Source organism: Protopterus annectens, chromosome 16.part0 (assembly GCF_019279795.1).
Source record: "Protopterus annectens isolate FY-2018-M chromosome 16.part0, PAN1.0, whole genome shotgun sequence".
Lineage (NCBI taxonomy): Eukaryota > Metazoa > Chordata > Ceratodontiformes > Protopteridae > Protopterus > Protopterus annectens.
In genome coordinates this window covers 459,402,075-459,418,984 of record NC_056750.1, presented here as the reverse complement: position 1 = coordinate 459,418,984, position 16,910 = coordinate 459,402,075, and the positions used below count along the sequence as shown (strand labels likewise).

At 39.2% G+C, this 16,910-nt stretch overlaps 1 protein-coding gene and 1 long non-coding RNA gene across 2 annotated transcripts in view; one reads left to right on the top strand and one right to left on the bottom strand.

Annotated features, from left to right (window-relative positions):
* The window catches only part of LOC122790464, a 676,350-nt gene that overhangs the window by 416,182 nt on the left and 243,258 nt on the right, over nucleotides 1–16,910 (bottom strand). The window lies entirely within an intron of this gene.
* Nucleotides 1–16,910, top strand: part of STOM (stomatin) — a 279,729-nt gene that overhangs the window by 187,200 nt on the left and 75,619 nt on the right. The window contains exon 4 of the mRNA XM_044058009.1: nucleotides 6,844–6,926. Within this exon, the coding sequence (XP_043913944.1) occupies nucleotides 6,844–6,926 (83 nt within the window). The remainder of the gene's footprint in view (nucleotides 1–6,843; nucleotides 6,927–16,910) is intronic.

The following is a 16,910-nucleotide window of genomic DNA, read 5'->3' as shown; positions in this document are numbered from 1 at the left end:
GACAGACAACACCACAGTTATGTGGTACATAAACAAGCAAGTGGGATCTCATTCCTACCCCCTTTGCAGACTAGCCATGGATCTGTGGAACACAGCTCTAGCTTGCAATCTGGACCTTCAAGCTCAGTTTCTACCAGGAAAGCAAAACTTCCTGGCAGACAGTCTGAGCAGAAACCTTTCGGACCCACATGAGTGGATTCTGGACACCAAAATATTCAAGATGATAACAGCAGTCTGGGGATGTCCTCACATAGACCTCTTTGCATCCCACCTCAATCATCAACTACAGATTTTTTGCACCAGGACTTTCCACGAACAAGCTTGGAAAGTGGATGCACTATCATTCAGTTGGAGAAACCTCTCGGGATATGCTTTTCCACCTCTTCCTCTTCTTCCACGGGTATTATTAAAGATCAAACAGGACAAGCCCAAGATGATAATCTTGCTGGCCCCAAATTGGCCTTGACAGATTTGGTACCCAACTCTAAAAAACCTTTGTCTGGAGCCCCCTTGGGTTTTACCACAGACTCCGAACCTTCTGTCCCAACACCAGGGTCAGGTTCTACACTCCCATGTCAGAACTCTCAGCCTGGTGGCCTGGTTAATCCAGGGTCTTTGATTCATTCTTTCCTACCCAAGCAGGTTATGGATGTCATTTTAGAAGCCAGACGTCCTAGCACTAGAAAATCTTATGCAGGAAAATGGAAAAGATTTTGTTCCTGGATGCAGGCTCAGGATTCTGATCTTCTTCCTAACATTCCTTTGATTTTATTTTACCTGACAGACCTCTTACATAAGGGTCTCTCTTTCTCTTTCTCTTCCATTAAGATACATGTCTCTGCTATTTCTGCTCATTATAATACAGACCCTCCAATCTTTTCCCTCCAGCTCATGAGACAGTTTCTCAGAGGAGCTAAGAACTTAAGGCCCCCTAGATCTCCTCCCATTCCTGCTTGGGATCTCAACTATGTTTTGGAAAAGCTCTCCTTACCTCCTTTTAAGCCTGCTGCCACTTCTGACATCAAATTTTATCTTGGAAAACAGCCATCCTGTTAGCTCTGACCTCTGCCAGGAGAGTTTCAGAGTTGCAAGCTCTTATGGCTGTGGAACCTTATATTATTTTTCATCAAGACAGGGTGTCTTTAATGACTAATCCTACTTTCATGCCTAAGGTGGTTTCCAAAGTGGCTTTAAATCAAACTATTCACTTACCAACTTTTTTCCCCACTCCTCAAAATAAAGGGGAAATGATCTTACATTCCTTGGATGTACACAGACAACTACGTTTTTACCTGGACAGAACCAAGGACATCAGGAAATAAGAGCAATTGTTTGTTTCTTATGTTTCAAGTTCCCAAGGTAAAGCCATTTCAAAACAGACCATTTCTAAATGGATTGCTCATGGAATCAGATTTTGCTATTCACACCATGGAAAGCAAATCCCAGGGAGTATAAGGACTCATTCCACCAGAGCTGCTGCCACTTCCGCTGCCTTCCTCAGGGGAGTTCCTACCAAAGACATTTTGGAAGCTGCAACTTGGAGTTCAGTGCATACTTTTTCAAAGCACTACAATCTACCTCTCTACTCTAAGTCTAGGGCAGGCTTTGCTTCTGCAGTCTTGCAGGGCCTTTTAGCCACCCCTTTTTCTTTATGACCACCTCCCTTTCATTCTGCTTTGGGATTCTACCCTACAGTCATGACTGCAACACTGAAACACGATGAACATAGTACAGTTGTGTACACTTACCATAAATGTAGATGTTCGAGTGTCTTCACTGTTGCAGTCTGGGTTTCCCTCCCTCCTGTCCCCTCTTATTTTTACTTTTGTGTTGTTCCTTTTTTCACCATTCTTCTGAGGTGTATTTGCAAAGGGTATGGGACCTTATTCATTTTGGGACACCTGACATCTGGGGCAAGAAAAACTGGAGAACATGGCGTCAGCTGTCAGCTTTGTACTCCTGGCACTCTGATGTCAGGGAGCATGGCTGAACAGCTGACGCCGGACCCAGACTTTGGGATTCTGGCTGACCGAGGACTGCCTGCCGGCAGGGGAGAACCCTACAGTCATGACTGCAACAGTGAAGACACTCGAACATCTACATTTATGGTAAGTGTACACAACTGTACTTTTTGACGTAGTGATATAGACCCGGCAATTCTGATTCTGTATCATAGCGCAAAAAAAATAATTTCCCTGGTTACTCCAGTTTGCTCACCCAGCATCTCTGATAGAGCAGTCTGCTAGGAATCTTTAAAGTCTGCCAGCTCATTATACTCCCAGAAAATATGTTCCCAGTTACCTCTTTCTTCCCCATCACACCTCCAACATCTGCTATCTACCTGATGAAAAGTTCTTGAAGTCTGCTTGAGGTATAAAAATACCTATGTATAACACCTCCAGGCAAAGATCCTAAATCTTCTAGATTTCGTTGCATATTTGGGAGACATACAACATATCCCCCCATTGTTTCTTTGTGAATTGCGTATTTAATCTCTCTTCCCAGTCGTTCATAACTGTAAGAATCAGTCAGAGGAGGCTTTCATGCAATATTTTATATGCTCTACTAATTATTCCTTTCTTAATAGCAGCTTCTGATCTAGATTATATTAAAAACTCTACCTGTGCTGGTCTTTCATTAAGGACACCCCTATGTCTTTCTGTTTGCCTGTACTCTTATCAGTTTTTGATATGGAAGCCAATCTCTAGCCTGCAGTCCAGATGAGTTCCTGGCATCTTCCCATTCTGCACACTGCCTGTCTTGACCTTGCAAAGGCATTCAACATGATCCCACACTCGGGCATCGTAGATAAACTCTCCCAGCAAAATGCTGACTCCTATGTAATTCAGTGGACAGCAAAACTGTACATAAGTATAACACAAAGTAAGGGCGGGTGGCTGTACCATCTTCAAAAGACCTGCTACTAGTGGAATACCCCAGGGTTCAGTCCTTGGGCCACTTCTCTTTGACGTGTACTTCTCAGAGGTCAAAGCTAATGTTAAGGGACTGTGGCTGACGAAGCCATCATAAGCTTTCCCACAGGGCACCACGTTCCTACAAGAGAGCCTGTCCCAAATAAATAGCTAGTGTCAAAACCATGGACTGAAACTAAATGCCAAGAATGTATAAGTATATCCTTAGGCAAGCACAACTACTTTTGTAACTACCACTTTGACAACACTCCTCTGAAAACTGATCCCCTAGTTAGAGATCTGCGAACATTTGTTGAAATGTCCTTTGATCACTAGGTATCCATGATTGTAAAGTTGTCCTTTTTCATTCCTCAGTTTAAATTGGAGGGTATGGCATCCAGATGCAGGGGCAGTATTGTTTCTCTGTACTCAACTGATCATTCAATGTAATACCCCTTTTGGTATGTACCTGTCCAAGCAGTTATCACAGCTGGAACGGCTCCAATGCTTCTTCACTAAAAATCAAGGGCCTAAATCATAAAAGTATGCAGACCATCTCAGAGTGTTGTCTGTCTACTTGGTGTTATACAGGCTACTGAGACGTGACCTTATTCTGTCAGACCTGTTACACATTCAGAAGCCCAGTGGTATCAGAAACACCTGCTCAAGGGACCACAATTTCTTTTGCAAGATTAACAGAAAATGATGGAGGAATAGGCATGTTACAGAGAATGCCACTTCTCTGGAAGTGGCTTCCTCTCCACAAATCAGTTTACTTCTCTTACTCTGTTCAATCTTAACTGTTATGTTGGATTAGTAACTACAAATTCACCCCTGGTTTAATACAAGTGGCTCTCATGGATAGGGATAACATGTCAAGTACCCAACATATACTTGTGCCATCTTTGGAGATTCATTTTGCAAAATGTAAGTGCTAATTATTACAATGAGAATGCAGGACTAGGCTTCTTAAGATCCTCACAGATCAGTAGCATAAGTAAGCACCTATGAACCTATGGAGAGTGCAGCTGTCCTTTTTTTTCAGAAGTTTTATGTTTTCAAATGGCTATTTACTGTATTATCATGTCCTACCATAACAGGTCTGAAAAGATTATGGCTGGTATAGGGTGAGGTGAGTGTCAGGATGCATTCCACATGCAGTGTTATTCAGGAGTGCACCACTGGATATGTATGTAACATGGTTTTCTCCTGGTTCTAAGTTGCACCTTTACAAAACATTACAAGGTGGATCTAATGCTGCCCATGGCCCTCAGTGTGATATTTAGAATCTCCTTTCCTGTCCCGGTTGTAAGCAATTGAGTTCAGCGATGTATGGCAATCTGTTTTAGCATTATCTGCTGCAGTAGCCATCTTGAAGTAAAATTTGACAGTTGTGAGAGGTGTTCACTGTAACGGTACCTCTTCGAGAGTTGCTTCCATTAGGAGATAAAGGATTAACTCACCTCATTTCTTCCTGATTATTGTAGCTGGCAGTGACCAGAGGTGAATCTGTAGTCTACTTTGCTTCCTGAAACAGTTTGACAAGTTAATAGCAGAAAATCTGTCTTGTGTCCCGAAGAGTGTGGATTTGTGGGATAACCCATTTCGTACCAATGCATGCTTGGTAAATCACATCAGTGCAAGAGTTAAACTTTCAAGAAGACTGCCAGAGAAGAAGAAAAGACATGAGCAGTACCAGCACACTAACTGTTATCATCACTAGCTGCAAGAGAAGCTCTTAAAAGGCCATTTTAACGTATGTGTTCTGGCTACCTCCTAGGTCATCATTAGTTTGTATCAGTAATCCACTAACAAGATTTTTTTAGAATGCATTTGGATAAAAAATACATTTTGTTGCAGTAATTTGTTTGATAGTTGCAGCCATGTCTTCATGTACTATAGAATCAAATACAAGAGGAACCAGAATAGAACCATTACATAGAGGGACAATGACAGACAAGGCTGTTACTTATATAAAAAGGAAGTGCATGAACAGGTCCGCTACTTTGATTTCTTCAGGTTCTGCATCATACAGAGTCTGAGGTAAATCACTGACACGTTCGTCATGCTAAAGTATAAACTGCTGCCTTGTTTGATGTTAATTCAGGAAAGAATTAGCTTTGTCTTCAGCTGTCCACCATTCAGCCATCTTCTCTCGTTTTGACTGTCCCTAACTGTAATAAATGCAGTATGTACATAATGTAAAAAGAATGTCCTTTAAAAAATATAGTGTTATGTTAAGTACTTAGCTTCTACATAGTTCACAAACTTAGTGACTTTGTCAGTGTCTAGATGGGAGTGCAGTTTCTATCATTAAAATTAGAAAGGATATGTTGTAGCGGACTTTAATGTGGGAAATCAGAGCACCAGAGCACATTAAGTAAATATAGATACAATGCATATGGCTGGGCATACCTCAATCTCCTAGTATTAAAATATGTAGAAATGGCCTGTAAAATCATAAGAATGAGTCAGAAAGAAGACCACTTTTCTATTTTCTCAGCTGAGGGAATTTGTATACTAGACTGTTTATAGTTGATAAGGAATATTTTGGTAGGCTTATACCAATTATTTAATGCACAACTTGTCTGCATTCTTAGATTTTCTCCCACATCCCAAAGACATGCATTCTCCAAATTGCCCATAGGTGTGCCTATAGTGTGTAAGTGAGAGTATGGATTCTGTGACAGACTAGCACTCTGTCCAGAACAGAGTTCAATACCTTGCACCTACTGGATTGTAAGGAGATGCTCCAGCATCCCCCCAAACATGTAAAAGGATAAAGTGGGTTACTGGGAGATGGGATGGTTGGATAACCAGGCTAATGTAATTTAGAAAATTAGTAAATATAGGAGAAGCAAGGCAAAACCCGATAAAATAAAAATTGTAGCACTATGTTTACATCATGGGGATTTTTTTTTCAAAAAATGTAGATGTTGCCACTGTTAAGAGCCATTGGTTGGGGGGCTCACCTTGAGTTGTATGCCCCGTTTTGCCAAGCTTAGCTCAGGGAAGGCATCAAGATATCTAGGGTCTATATTAGGTAACTTAAAGAGCAAGTAAACTAACGCTCACATGAGCAAAAACGCTGGGAATTTAATTCCTTATTGTGGGGGGGCTGCACTCCCCCCCCCCCCCGCTAACTATATATTCCAACTCAGAGGTCGCACTACAGTAAAGAAAGGGCAAATATCCCACTCCTCACTGTACCACAACCCCAAAAACACCCCTTCAATTCCTGGAGTTTTCGCTCATTTGAGCGTTCGCTGACTTGCTCTTTCCGTTATCTAATATAGACCTGATCTCTAAGGTCAAGCTGACTGCATATCAAGACATCACATGGGATGCATCAGAAGAGTTGTTATTAGGACACTCCCATGTTTTAATGTCTGCATGAGTGTTTGAAGGAGTAAGAGCAGGGATGGTAGGAATAACAGAAATTCTCAGGGATGCTGATGGAGGTCAGGTCATGGCCGTCTGCGGAGCAAATGAAATGAAGTAATAAGACATGGAGGGTCCAGTACTCAACAGCAGTGCAAGAACATGAAGCTTAGAACAAACTACAAGAAGAAATAGTGAAGTACAATAGTGAAACTGCTTTTAAGTTAAAATTAGTTAGACATGTGTGACAGGGCAAGAACAACAGTTTGTTTAGGTGGATGTGGGGGGGGGGGGGGCAAGGGGCACTGAAAAAGCGCTTACAAACCGTAATGTTTACAGTTCAACAGATGTGATGGACTAGTGGTCATTTTGAGTTAACAGCCGTCAGTTTTGAAAGCTAACTTATTATTCTGTCATCTTTTAGAGTTACATACTTATTAATTTAAGTGCTGTGAGAAGATGCAACAAAAAGAATATTTGAGTAGAGTGTTTTTAACCCATGGGATTCGGGTTGTAATAAAATCTTCTTTTTTCCCTCTGTACAACACAGGTTTATTTTTTATCCTGCCATGCACAGATAATTTTGTCAAAGTGGATATGAGAACAATTTCATTTGACATTCCTCCACAAGAGGTAAAGTGTTTTTTCTTTTGTTTGAGAAGAGTGGGGTATTTTTTACATGGTGATTGCACTGGTGCATGAACAGGTCTGTCACACTAGTGGGTTGCATATTATAGCCTTGAGGACATATTAAGTGACATGAATTAACTACAGCCTTTAGTTTTTAGTTTGTTTTTCATCTTCCACTTGCATACTTGTCTAATGGAGGTTATTTCAACACCTGTTTCACCCATCATGAAAATAGACAGGTGCCAAAGTTGAAGGAACGTCAGTTAAATTTAGGAACTTTTTTACTCAATTGTTTAACACACTAAAAGATGACACAGAAAAGGAATTTTAAGTTGTTTAAAAATTCTTAAAAATCATTACATTTTTAAATATATGGTTTACCATCAAATGTTCGAATGGCACAGTGTAATCCGTTCAAAATATAACCTTCGCAAAACCACTTTCTGCATACTAACTAGGGCAGAATGTTGAAGTGCATTTAGCAACAGAATCGCATTTGCATCTTCAGCATTTATTTTTGCAGTTCAGTACTGCAAATCACTTAACCTAACATATTTGCAGGGAGAGATGCAAGCTCCCCTGACCCCCCCCACACCCCCCTGCAAATTATATTTTCCAACTCAGAGATCGCACTATAGTGGGGAAAAAGGTAATTTCCCGATCCGCACTGTACTGTGATCTCTAGTCGAAATGTCAATCACATATGTGCGAACACACAGTGGCATTCACTGTACAGAACCCTCGCAATAGCAATGGTTGGCAATACGGGAAGCAGCCTTAAGACTTTCAACATTCCCGTGTTCGCCAAACCTTTATTCTACATTTTCGTGGTAAACCATGTAAATATATATATATATATATATATATATATATATATATATAAAATGTATACTTGGGTCTATTGAATAACATCAAAAATCTACATACCCGAAAATGATAACACAGAGATGAAAACACTAAATTGTCACTTAATCGACTCCGCACAACACAGAGAATTTACAGAGGGAAAGTAACCAGTCAGCCAACAAGCACAAGAAACCATATGGAAGCACATCAAACCCACCCCAACTAATTATACAAACTCCAAGATCTCACTATAGTGGGGGAAAAGGGCAAACTCCCAAATATTGGCCAACTGCTTCCTTTCCCTGGGTAACTTGTTGGTTATGTGAGGAGTCATCTAACTTAAGATTCAGTGTTTTCATCTCCCTATTATCGTTTTCATGTATGTGGGTTTTCAATCTTAACAGGTAGATCCATATATGTATGTGTGTATCTTTATAGATGGAAAAGATAAATTCAAGTGATCTGCATATAAACCCAGTTTTACTGAAGGCATAATATATATATATATATATATATATATATATATATATATATATATATGTGTGTGTGTGTGTGTTTTGTTTATACAAGTCAAAAAACTTTGACTTTTACTTAGAGGTCAGCCATAAATTACAGGGCACTTTCTCCGAATTTCTTGTATATCCTGACTGTAAAAGTAATAAAAAATAAATATGCTTTAAGCCATAAAGATAGATTAAACAGCTGGTTACCAATGTGTGAAGAGGAAAGAAAGGTTAACGCTGGCAAATGGTATTCAGTTTTAACTGACTACTGCCACTGTAACTTCAGTTGTGGTAAAACTAAAATTGCTTAGTTCATCTTTACATTTTAATAATTGTCACGTCTTTTGAATTCAGATGAGACAGATAGGCACTGTGATGGGTTCAAGGTGTTTATTGTACATAAACACTTCAGGAGCCATAACTGGAACATATACTTAAGCTAAGTGACTGGCTCTTTACTTCAGACACACTCGCATTTGCATCTCCATTCATGCCTGCATTCACTCTGACTATACAAAATGGCACTGATCTTGCACATGCTCAATAACGTATGCACGTGTTGTCTAACTACAGTGGCTCACTAGGTACAATACACACAAGATCTACATCCTCCCTCTTTGATTTGTTCGACATGCAGTAGGTAAACAAGATATTTTATGAGCTAGCTATCACATCAGCATATAACAACAAATGAGTTCAAGACCAAGTCGCTGTGTATCTTGGAATGGGCCTAGAAATTCTACCCAATCTGCTCACATAAAAACTTTGACTGGGCTTACCAACAGGGACAGTCTGTGGAAATTGTATTACAATTGGAACTTCGGGGATTACATCAGGATTACTTGAAGAAAGCACACTGTACTCTAAAATTCAAAAAAAATGTAGAGCCACTCTGAGAAATAGAGTCTCTGGCACAGGCAATCTGCTGCGTTACTGGTCAAGAGACTGATACTACATGTCTTCGATTCCTTCTGAAATCCATTCCATCAGATTGTACGATGGAAGAGCAAGGATCTTCACAAATATATTTGACAGTTCCCACGCACTCATATCCTTTAGATGTTTGCATTCTGACAATCTCTCCTTGTCCTAATGGTCTAAGATGTTTGCTGGATTTATCATAGTACAAATTTTGTGACTGACATTTTTTTCAAAAGTTGAGTCTTGACCATTCTTTTGTTTGCATTTGGTATCAGTAATTGTTCATTGATTGGAAGATTTGTTCTAGTCTGTCTGGACATCAGTTTCTGAGCAGGTGAACCAAGCAGATTGTCTCAAGGAATGTTTCAGAGATTAAGTAGGTTAAGAAAAAACATCGACACCATCTCTCCTGGATGTCTCCAACAAGTACTTTGAACTGCATGCTCAGCTAATCCATTGGATTGTGGATACTCAGGACTACTAGTAACATGGACAAAGTCCCAAGACACACCAAAATTCATGAACTGCTGACTTTTAAATTGTGCACCATTGTCAGATACGACTTTGTGCAGACTACCATGAACAGAAAAATCTCTCCAATTTTGTAATGACAGTGTTGGATATTAAATTAGGAAGAATGTCAATTTCAAACCAATTCGAATAAGAGTTTACTAACACTAAGTAATGTTGACCATTCCATTCGAAAATATCAGTAGCAACTGTCGACCATGGTAGTTCAGGAATCTGGTTTAGCTGAAGTGGTCCTTTTTTCTGTTGCAATTTAGTACTGTTGCAAATGTAACATGCTAGAGTTTCTTTCTCTATATCTTTTGACATAGAAGGCCAAAATAGTATGCCTCTTGCCCCTCTTTTGGTTGAATCAGTACCCGGGTGACCACAATATAAAATTTGATATATTCCTGTTGCAATGCTGCAGGAATTACCACTTTAAGACCTTTCATGATGATTCCATCTTCCATCATGAGCTCATCTCTGTAGGGAAAATACTTCTGTATGTCAAGTGGTAAACTAGTTTGTTGTGGTGGCCATCCTTGACTGATAAAATGTTTCAGACTCTGGAGAATTGGGTCTGAAGCGGTTTGATTTCTGAGTTCATCAAGATGTGATGAGGAAAAATTTCTGACTTCCACGACTTCAAAGTCTGCCTTTTCATTATCATGCTGTTCTGTTGTTTGGGTGCTCTCGACAAAGCATCAGCAAGGTACAGAAAGTGCCTTTTGTATATAGACAATATTTATTTATTACATTGGTTAACGGGTAATGTCTGACTGGGCCAGAAGCCCATTTTCAGTGGACGTCCAGGGAGAAAAGCTCCAAAACAGTAACAATACTAACAATAGTAAGTGGGTACAAAAAAACAAATACAGATAACAGTGTACAGTAAGGTATTTACAGTAACACCAAGGCAGTTGCAATTACATAAACAGTTATGAGCATGGTTCTTTGAGCCCATGTCCAACAGAGCAACAGAATTAAGCTGTATCATAAGCATAAATCAGTATTGAGATGCAGGGAAGGTAGGAAGGCTAGAAGTAGCAGGTTAGGGGTAGAGTTTGGATTGAAAATGTACTTTTGCAATTTTAACATCATGCATTGCAAGCATGCTGGGGCTGTAAGTATTGGATTTTTCAGAACTGTTACCAGAGGTTGGTGATCAGTCCCTATTTGAATAGGTTTGCCATAAATATAATCATTGAATTTCAAGCATGCAAACACTACTGCCCAAAGCTCTTTTTCAATTTGTGCACACTGCATTTCAGTTTGGGTTAAAGTTCTGGATGCATAGGCGACTGTTATACCTTCTTGAAGACATGCTGCACCAAGACTGTACTTTGAATCATCACATAAAAGAGACAGGTTTGTAAACATCATAATTCCTCAATGTGGGTGGATTGGCAATTTTCTGTTTCAGAACGTCATATGCTTTTTGGTGGTGTTTCAACCAGGACCAGTTTACATTTTTGCGAGTCAGCTCAAGTAACGGTGCTGAAAGCTCACTCAGGTCTGGGATGACCATACCAAGAAAAAGATGCAACATTTTTCTAGAACTGGCATCTCAAGAATTGCTGCTTGCTTAGGCAGATTTGGTTGTAAGCCAGAACTGGTAAACAAATGACCCACATAAGTAACTTCTTTCAGTTTGAATTTACACTTTTGAGAATTCAATTTAAGACGGACTTCACTAGCACGGTCTGGAACTTTCTTGAGGTTTCTGTCATGTTCGACATCACCATTCCCCCCTACAGTAATATTTGTCTGCTATAACAGCACATGGCTAACCTGTAAAAATTTGTTCCATCATATGTTGAAATACTTCACTGGCAGAATTTATCCCAAATGGCATGCTTAAAAATCTGTATCTACCAAATGGTGTACCGAAAGTGATTATTAAGATTTGTGATCCAGCGAAATTTGCCAAAATTACCTTTTTGCTTCTAAGACTGAAAAAAACAGTGGCATTTGGTATGAAAGTGGCTACTACTACTATTGTACACATCGACTAATGAGGATGTTTAAGCACTTTAAGTCTCTTGGATCAATATATATGTGAATATCATCTGAGCTATGACCATGGAGGATATCCATTCAGGTGGTTCTTTTACTGGAGTAAGGACAGCTAAATTCACCATTTTGTCAAGCTTTGCTTTTACTTTGCCCTGCATTGCTACCAGAGCCTTCCTTGCTAGTCTGACAACTAGGCTTACTTCATTGTTTAAGTTCACGGAATATGTGACTGGAAGCTTGCTAAGCTCATCTGTGAAAACATCAGCATATTCACTAAAAATAGTGTGTGTAAAACTATCATGGTTGTTCAGACTTGTATGGTATGGTGGACCTCTTTATTAAATTAAATCACTCCATTCTCAAACGGTCTTTGAGGTCTAACAATGACTGCACGTGTCGTTTGACTATTTAAAACTGCAAGTCATAGCTGTTCCCAGCAGAATGGCATGTGAGAACTACTATGCCATCAGACTGAATCTCTTAAGCAACTAGTTTTCCACAGTTTGCTGAATCAAGTTTCTCACCAGCTTTTACTCTGGCAAACATTTGCGCTGATATAACAGTGTACTTTGATCCAGTGTCTACTTAAAGCTCTACAGATTTCCCATTAATCCGAACAGAACAAAATATTTCACTCTTTGCTGCCAACTGATAATCTACTGTGTTAACTGTTTAATCAGTCACAGAGACACCATCAACATAGAAAGTTTACTCACAGCTCTCTATGTGATCTGCTTGTTTCTTCGGCTGCTCTCTTTTAATAAAAGTATGTGCCACTTTAGACTTGCAAAGGCCTTTTAAAATTATTCCAGTTTTTACATTTATGACACTGCTGACCAAAAGCTAAGCACTTCTCTCGTTTAGGTTCATGACTGCTTCCACAATTACAACAGTTAGCAGTGAGGTTGGGTGTTGTGGCCTCATTCAGTTTATATTTCTTTTTCATCTTAACTTTGTGTTGTACACTGTCAACATTCACACTGGCATACACTGCATGCAAATTTTTCTAATTCATAAACATACTGGTATGCTTTTCTGTAAGGTGATATATTTGACAAATATCAGTGGCTTTGCTCAACGTTAAATCACTGTCACTAAGCAAAATCTTTCTCACTGCATCATTATTAACACCACACACTAGCCTGTCTTTTTATCAGCTCATCTCTCAAATCAACAAATCTGCATGTTTTAGCTTTATTTCTTAAGTCATTAATGTATGCTGCTATAGTTTCACGAGACTTTTGATTTCTTATGTAAGACATGTGCCCTTCCATTGTAATATTCATCTGAGGGTTACAAATTTTTCTAAATTTATATTTTAAGCACTAAGTGGCTTCCCACATTTCAGCCTGTAGCACAATATGACGGTTCTCCCCATGCCCTTCATACACAGCAGGTGCATACACAAATGAACATTCCTTCTCAATGCCTTCTAAGCCAGCTAAATTAAGAAGTAGAAATGCCTTGTACATGCATCTTTATCAGAAAATGTGGCCTGTATGAAAATCTCATATTCTTGCTCAAACACTCTCCAGTTCTCAGCCGTATTATTTTCAAACACCGGTGGTTCAGGTCTATGAAATCCCTCTGCCATAACTGCCATAACAAAATTTGTTTAAATGTAAGCATAGACCAGGTAATTGTAATTATTCTCAACTACACAACAATCTCTTTGAAAAGGCTTCACTTTAACACTGCAAAGACTGTGAACACTCTGGATACTTGGAAAAGTTTTAGTTAATGCGAAAAAGTAGTACATTGCAATAAACGGGGTTATTTTAGCCTTTTCATAATTTTAACACTTCAGAAATTCTTTTGAAGACTTTTGAATACTTTTATCAGTACGTCACAATTTTGGACATTTCGTTTATCTCAGTAATTATTTAGAATGTTTTGAATGCTTTGCCACTTATTCAGTGACCGAAAAATCTTTTAAATGAGTTCAAGTACCTTTGAATAATCACTAACCTGTTTGCAAGTTGGCTCCTGTATATTTCTACACTTCTAACTGCGTGCCTCAAGGTTTGTGAGCTGCTTCTACTTCAGATCCCATTCTGACACCATGTTGCATGTCTCTTGTATTCAAATGCAACACTGAGGCACTGTGATGGGTTCAAGTTGTTTATTGTACATAAACACATCAGGAGCTGCAACTGGAACATTTATTTAAGCTGACTGACTCTCTACTTCAGAGACACTCACATGTGCATCTACATTCATGGCTGCATTCACTCTGACTGACTATACAAAATGGCACTGATCTTGCACATACTCAATAGTGATTGACTAGGTACAATACACACAGTGATCTACAATAATCGTAGTGAAATTCATATAATTATGTACTGTACTTAATGATGGCTTTGTTCTTCTGTTTGCCACTGGTGTGTCTTCCTGTTTTTTACTGTAATTATTTTAGCATGATGTTATTCATGAGGCTTATTCCATGACTAAAAATCTGAAAATAGTTACTTACTCCTCCAAACATTTTTCCACACTAATTGTGTTTGAGGCATTTTTTGTTTTAAATTATAGGTCTGCAGTTATTGTAATTATGATTGGGCAGATTGCTTCATTGAGATGTAAGCCTTACCTAGACAATGCTGGTGCAGAATCTAGTGGTTTGTCTCTGCTGCCAGCGACTCAGGTTTGGGAATGGACTTTGATTTGGTGGGGGGATAGAATGAAGTAGTCAGCTCTCCTACCCTGAGGAATGAGTTTAAGAGGGGTCTGTGCCTGTGCAACCTCTTATTGATAGCAGGACCCTAAAAAGCCAAAACTATCTCAGAGGAGTGACATGATGTGTTAGATGGGCATATGTGATCACCCAGCAAGCTGATGGAATTGCACATCTGTCCTTGCTATGGAACTTGAATGGTTGTTGCTGTAAGCTGGCTCTTGACACAGTGTCCTACATTGTTCCATATGGGTCCTCCCTCCACCACTCTTAAGAATTGTAGTGAAAAGCCTACTTTCTAAGACGTTTGGGGGGGGGGGTCCACCAAGCTGTGGAGCATGTCTATCATTGAAAAGTAGGAGCTGTAAGGGTACCCAGAGAGGGAGGGAGAGATTGGGGGGGGGGGGTTCAGGAAGCCAGCAGTTCATTAGGTGGAGAACTGAGGTGAAAAAAAATATTTGTTTTATTTTCTTAAGATTATGAGGCTGATGTTTGGAAACTGAATATTAAACTAAAGTAATGTCCAGTATATTCCACTAGTTATTGGGTTTTTAGGCTTCATTATATGGGCAAGGTAAAAGGATGTATTTCTAAAGTAAGAAGCCTTGTAGTCATTATCCCTCCTTTCAGGGTGGTTACTGACATTAAAGGAGGTGCCACTTTATTTCAGTGAAAGAGGAAGGTGTACAGAAGTCCTGAAATTTCCATGGTCCACCCAGTCAGTTCAGAAAAATAAAGATCTAATTACATGAATAATTGTCTTCCCTCACAAACATAATCTCTTTAAAAGAGGGGATCCCTCTTCCCAGCATACTCTTTTTCCCCATCAGCCATAAATTTGTTTTTTGTAGTGTGGGGAGCAGTTGCATAGGCATTTCCACAGATTTATGCATAAAAGATGGGCTGAAGTCTGTGTCCAATCCAATTCCACAGCAGTTTCTAAGATAGCAAATCTTTTATTTATTTATTTAGAGAAGGACCCTCTAAGTAAAATGGGTAAAGAATTATGGAAAAGGTTGCTTCTCCCAAGGGGTCTATATCACATTGTCGAACAAACTATTTATCAAATACCTCTTAGTCGAATTTTATTTAAATCAAAACAATCAATTGAATACTCGTTTTTAGCAAATTTTTTTCTCAGGGGGATAAAATTAGTCAGCCAACCTAGCGAACATAACAAAAAAAACAAAATTTAAAACCTACTGGAAATGGGGGGGGGGAGCTGTGCTGGCCCCCCCCCAACTAAATATACCATCTCTGAGGTCACACTGAAGTGGAGAAAGGCCAAACTCCCACTGATAGCCAACTAGTTTTTCTCCATGGGGAAAAAAATTTGCTAGAACGAGCGTTCAGTGGATTAATATTTTATGGATAAAGTTAGAGGATGAGGAATTCGATAAATAGTTCATTCAACAAAGTGATGAGTACCCCTTCCAACAGTGCAGTATGTTTTCATTCACTGTTTTCTCCCATTGCCAAAAAAAGTGAGACCAGTGGAAATCATTTCTAGTAACATCCATCTTTACAAGATGTTGGCGATAAGAAGGTTCAGAATGGTGAACCTACTTAGAGTCCCTGTTCTTGTCACTACTGTCCTGCGGGACCTGAATGGTATCAACTGGTTTGAAACTTCATGTGAGGTTTCCAGGGTTTCCTTAAGGGAGTCAAGCATTACAATTTTACAGTTACTGTAATTGATCTGACAATGTCTAAGTTTTCCCAAGTGTCTAACTCTGCTCCAGCAGTTAGTAATAAACTCTCCAGGTATGTGAAAATTATTTAGACAAAGCAATTATCTCAGACTTCATCCTCCAAAGTACAAGTTTTTTTTTTTTTTTTTTGCAGTGGGAGGCAGCTTAGTTAGGTACTTTTTAGGTGGGGCTTTTCTGCTCATTAAATATATGTCACAGTCTTAGTGGCTCATCTGGTTTTAGAATGAATCAAGTTGTTTATATTTCTTTTTCATTATAAATTCAACTGTGATATTCCCCTAGCTGCACCTCTGCTTATGATATAACAAAATCCAGAGTCACTGCACTAAAGAATTCAAGAAAGACTCTCTTCTTGCCCTGATCCTGCTGGATGCTCTGATTAATTTAATGTTAGAAGTCATGCTGTCCTTGCTGGTGACTTTGCATACCAGGACAGAACCAAGCTTTTTGTGATACGAGTGAGAGAGAGAAAACAGTATATAGTGATGTTTCATCTTAAAATTGCCCCATTGCATGCATCAGTCAGACTTTTCTTGAGACAACTCAGATGTATAACAGCATGGTGATGCAAAACACCAGGTTGCCTATATGAGCATTTCAGTATTACCTGTCAGTTTGGAGCTGAAGTGGTTGCTTTCATTTGGTTAGGCCAACAGAGGAAGGCCATTAGCTTTACTATCTTTCTCAAATCGTGATGATGGTTATGTCTGATTTAGGATTTGTGGAAAGGAAGATTTATTCAGTCATGGTCTTTGTTCTTCCTAGCAGATAAAGATGCTCATTATTACAATGGAAAAAGACT